Below are 5180 nucleotides of genomic sequence, written 5' to 3' on the forward strand. Positions count from 1 at the left end.
TTGGATCTTTTTTAATCTCTACACTTTCTCGTTTTTCTTTTTTTCCTTTTTCACTTTTTCGGAAAGTGAGTTTTTTCCAGGAGGAAAAAATAATTACTGGGATAATTATCTTCTACTTTAATTGAGAATATATATAGTTTTTTTTACCAATGCACCATGAAACTTTGAACTTTGTTTAACTTTTCGAACTTTTAATTTGATTTGAGCCCAGAACTTTCACTTTATGCCAATATTCACCTAACCGTCAATTATGTCACAGTTTTGTGTTTGATTTCATCATATGTATACAAGTTAACTCACGATGTAACCAAGCATTTACCCATTGGGTTTTATAAATAATTTTTGGTCCAACGTTTAGGAATCTAATTGAGCAGCAAAAGTGGGAGGAAAATTTTAAGTCTCGTTGATTCGGGGATTAGGGTCATGGGAATAAATAGGTAAGAGATTCTCATGTTTGGTAAAATCGTTGTTAGGAATTTTAATATCTAGTACATTTAGGGTATGTTGAAAGTATGTCAAAGTAAGCATGAATTTGAATGAGCTAAAATTACCCTCAATTTGACAGAAATATTGATATAATTAATCACATGAGGACATTCGATATGAATTGAAAATTTAAGGGAGCTCATAACTAAATTGAAAATTTAGGGGCAAAGTAGAACAAGATCTATAACTTGCAGGGTATTGTTAAATTTTGCCATAATGAGCCTTATTTGTTTGATCTCCTGTCTTGAGGAGGAGAAATTCTAAGGTATTATTGTTACCCTGTCATATAGAATTATCAATTTATGATAAATAAATTGATTGAATGACAAAGTCGGTATGTCATGAACCTAAAGTCGAGTACTAATATATAAAAACACATATTAATAATATCTTATAAATTAATTGAATGACAAATTTAATATGTCATGGATCTAAATCGAGTACTAATATATAAAAACACGTGTTAATAATATCGGTAGATTGATGATAATACCAGTTGTTCTATGATAATTCGCATTGAAAAATACTCACGATGATAAATAATAATAAAAAAAGAGTGCTGCTAAATGAATCCTAAAATTAACTGAGTACACCCTATGATCTAAGTACACCCTAATATTTTAATTAAAATGTAAAATTAATTAAGTACACCCTATATAACTACCAAAAATACCCCTGATACAGCCTAATACTTGTAGCATTATTTTTTCGTTGATTTTCAGCTTAATTTTTTTAATAGTGTTTATAAATCTTTGACTTTTCATACGGATTTATGCTTCTATTAAAATTGTTGGCATTTTTTTGGCAATTCCAAGTTCTTGCAATTACCACTTCTTTCGTTAAAAACACAATAGGACAAGCTATCTCTTGATTATGGTTGAATATGATTAGTAAGGTGTACTTATTAAAATTATATTTATTTCACAATTCCATATATTTTTTTTTATCATTTTATATTATGATAAATCAGTAATTCAATATATCAGCATTATGGACTTATGTGTAAAAAGAGAATATGATCCTCTTTTTTTTTTTTTTTTTGGGGAATGATCCATCTTTAAAATACAATTCCAAATTCTGTTTTGGGTGTCTTTTTCCACGTCGTTTATACAGTCACGTGTCCATCATTGATTGGCTTTGACCTCGTGGCGACCAAGTCCCACTTTCACAAGCAGGCAACCTTTATTTGTAACGCCCATGCCTTTGAGGTCCATTTATCGTTTGCAGCTTCGGGTCGAGATCCAAAATCCGATAATAGCTCCCTCAGATCGGATTTTCCCACCAGAGAAGAAAACCCATTTCTAGGGTTTCGAGCTCCCAAACTGGGGTTTGCACGGTCAGTCTCTGAACCTGAAATTGATCTTTGTTTGTCTTTGTTTGGATCCGATGTAATTGTGTGAGTGTAGGTGATTTGCATGTGTGGTTGTGTTTGTATTTCTGAATTTCATAAGAATCAACTGGATCTAAATCACCACAAGCATAAAGCCCAGATTTTCCATACCAATTTTGTTTTTGGATGCAAAATTTTTTGACTTGGTCTCAAATGGTGTTTTGGATTAGGTGATTAGCCTTGACGAAGCAACATGGGAGGTGGATTTCGAGTTCTTCATTTGGTCAGGCCCTTTCTTTCGTTTTTGCCAGAAGTTCAGAGCGCTGACAGGAAAGTCCCATTCAGAGAGAAGGTGATATACACCGTGATCTCGCTCTTCATTTTCTTAGTATGCAGCCAGCTTCCTCTGTATGGCATACACTCCACCACTGGTGCAGATCCCTTCTATTGGATGCGTGTTATTCTCGCTTCCAATCGAGGGACTGTCATGGAGCTTGGGATCACCCCAATTGTCACATCTGGGCTGGTCATGCAACTCCTTGCTGGGTCTAAGATTATTGAAGTGGACAACAATGTACGCGAAGATCGTGCTCTTTTGTAAGTATAAATCTTGAGGCCTTCGAATTTTATTTGGGTTAATCTGTATTGATTTGTTCGTTTGCATACTATTTGGAATCAATGCAGCCCAAAGGGTGTTCGTAACTGGCTGGAAAAGTTATTGTTTTTAGAATATGTTTTCAGTTTTGGGTTGAGATATTGTAGTGCCATTGTTGTACTGCTTTCTAAAAACTGTATTTGGAATTTTTTTGGAAACTAAGCCTAAGAAAAATGGCGTATGTTAATTGTGATCATTATGGGTGGCTTTAATATTTAGCATTCTCTTTCATTTTCAACCTGCATATGCATATTGCTATTTGTATTCCATGTGATGATTTCCATTTTTCTTCCCAGGAATGGAGCACAGAAGTTATTGGGCATCCTGATAGCTATTGGTGAGGCAGTTGCCTATGTTCTCTCAGGGATGTATGGTAGTGTTGGCCAACTTGGAGTTGGAAATGCCATTCTCATTATCATTCAGCTCTGCTTTGCTGGTATCATTGTGATATGTTTGGATGAACTACTTCAGAAGGGATATGGTCTAGGCTCTGGAATTTCCCTTTTCATTGCCACCAATATCTGGTGAGTTTGTAATCCTTTCTTGCCTAGTTATGTCCAGCAATGGGATCTTTTGCATAACAACTTACAGTCTGTTCATTCTTTTGTGGAAGTTTTCTGATATACTACTCCAAATTTGAGTACTTAAAAAGTTATATAATTCTTTTTCAGTGAAAACATTATCTGGAAAGCGTTTAGTCCCACCACTATCAACAGTGGGCGAGGAGCTGAATTTGAAGGTGCTGTTATTGCCCTGTTCCATCTGCTGATAACTCGAACAGATAAGGTTCGAGCTCTTCGTGAGGCCTTTTACCGGCAGAATCTTCCAAATGTGACAAATCTGCTTGCGACAGTGTTGATCTTCCTAATAGTAATCTACTTCCAAGGGTTCCGTGTGGTTCTACCTGTGAGATCAAAGAATGCTCGTGGACAGCAGGGTTCCTATCCTATCAAGCTGTTCTACACCTCCAACATGCCCATCATTTTGCAGTCTGCACTTGTCTCCAACCTTTACTTCATCTCCCAGGTACTGGAGATTTAAATGTTTGTATGGGCAGTTTGGGGACTTTCTTCTAATGTAAATTGTAACAATGCTTTTTTAAATGTTTATGTGCAGTTGCTGTACAGGAGGTACAGTGGAAATTTCCTTGTGAATCTTTTGGGTAAGTGGAAGGAGTCTGAATATTCAGGTGGACAATTCATTCCTGTTGGTGGTCTTGCATATTATATCACTGCACCTTCAAGGTAACTCAGAATGTTTTCCTTTATTTGCTCTGCCTGATAAAGGTTGCAATTTTGTTAGTAAACCTGATGATTATCTGTGCTTCAATTGATCTGTTGCTATAATGTTTTGCAGCTTAGCTGATATGGCAGCCAATCCTTTCCATGCACTTTTCTATCTTGTGTTCATGTTATCAGCCTGTGCGCTTTTCTCAAAAACATGGATTGAAGTTTCTGGATCCTCTGCCAAGGATGTTGCCAAGCAGCTCAAGGTATTAAATCTGAATAGTTTAGTTATGTATTCTCTAATAGACCAAAGAAAGTTTTTATATTTTTGTTGAGATCTCTTTCTTGCAAATGAGGGGGTTTGTGTGGCTAGATACCTACCCTTTATATGTATTTTCTAATATATTTCTTATGATTTGTTTCACTTTATGCTTTCGAGTTTAATGACCAGATCATCCTCAAATTATATTCATACCGGAAGCGCTATTTATATAATAAAGATGCATTTGAACAATTCTTAAATCAGAACTTTATGGATTATACACAGAGCTAAGCATCATGCTAACAATATCCCTTTATAATTTGCAGGAACAACAAATGGTGATGCCTGGTCATCGTGAATCAAACTTGCAGAAGGAGTTGAACCGCTACATTCCCACAGCTGCTGCTTTTGGAGGCATGTGCATCGGTGCACTGACAGTGTTGGCCGATTTCATGGGTGCAATTGGTTCAGGAACAGGAATTCTGCTTGCAGTGACAATCATCTATCAGTACTTTGAGACATTCGAGAAAGAAAGAGCCAGTGAGCTTGGTTTCTTTGGTTTCTAGGCAATTTGTTGCCAGTAATGGTGGGTCTCCCTGACAATTTTGGTGTGCTGAGAGATGTAAGTAGGTTTTAACAGCGAAGTTCAAGATATTAGGCTAGTCTCTTATCACTCCTTTGAAGAAAATACAAAAGCAATGCAATCCTCTAAACATAGTGTTATATGGTTTCTTTTCCCTTTTGCGTTTCCGCCACTCCCGTGTTTCATTGTCAAGTATCGTTGGATCTATGTAACACTATCAGGACCTCTGGATCTTTATAATTTACTTGTCTGAAATCTTTAAGGACACCTTTGAGAAGTGGCTGGCAGGATTTTCCCCATGCCCAAGAAATTCCCTTGTTAATTATGTTTTTGTAATTCTGTTGCACAATTGACTTCGCCTTCGCCTAAAAACTAATATCATTGTTTACAGAATACCTGCTTGGCTATGCAGTTCTAATCTTTTATGTCCCATCTAAAGTGTGGTGTTCTACCTTTTACAGTTTTTACTAACATCACAAGAACTTACTGTTGATTTTGTCACGGGGTTCGTTTACAAATTGGTTGATTGAGATGTGACTCTGATGTGTGTGACTGCAACCTTGAAATATTTATGTTTAGCTACCTTAAGTAAGCACATGCCAAATGGAGAGGCTACAGCTATGATTGAAATGCAGTCT

The 5180-nt window shown here is 36.2% G+C and overlaps 1 protein-coding gene across 1 annotated transcript; it reads left to right on the plus strand.

Moving 5' to 3' along the window:
• LOC18779058 (protein transport protein Sec61 subunit alpha) lies at window positions 1687-4953 on the plus strand. The gene is made up of 7 exons (XM_007212033.2): window positions 1687-1822; window positions 2047-2413; window positions 2768-2995; window positions 3143-3497; window positions 3588-3715; window positions 3828-3963; window positions 4286-4953. Exons 2-7 carry the CDS (start codon window positions 2070-2072, stop codon window positions 4523-4525), a joined length of 1431 nt encoding a protein of 476 aa, XP_007212095.1. The 5' UTR covers window positions 1687-1822; window positions 2047-2069; the 3' UTR covers window positions 4526-4953.

The sequence above is a fragment of the Prunus persica genome, chromosome G4 (assembly GCF_000346465.2).
Source record: "Prunus persica cultivar Lovell chromosome G4, Prunus_persica_NCBIv2, whole genome shotgun sequence".
NCBI classification, from domain to species: Eukaryota; Viridiplantae; Streptophyta; class Magnoliopsida; order Rosales; family Rosaceae; genus Prunus; species Prunus persica.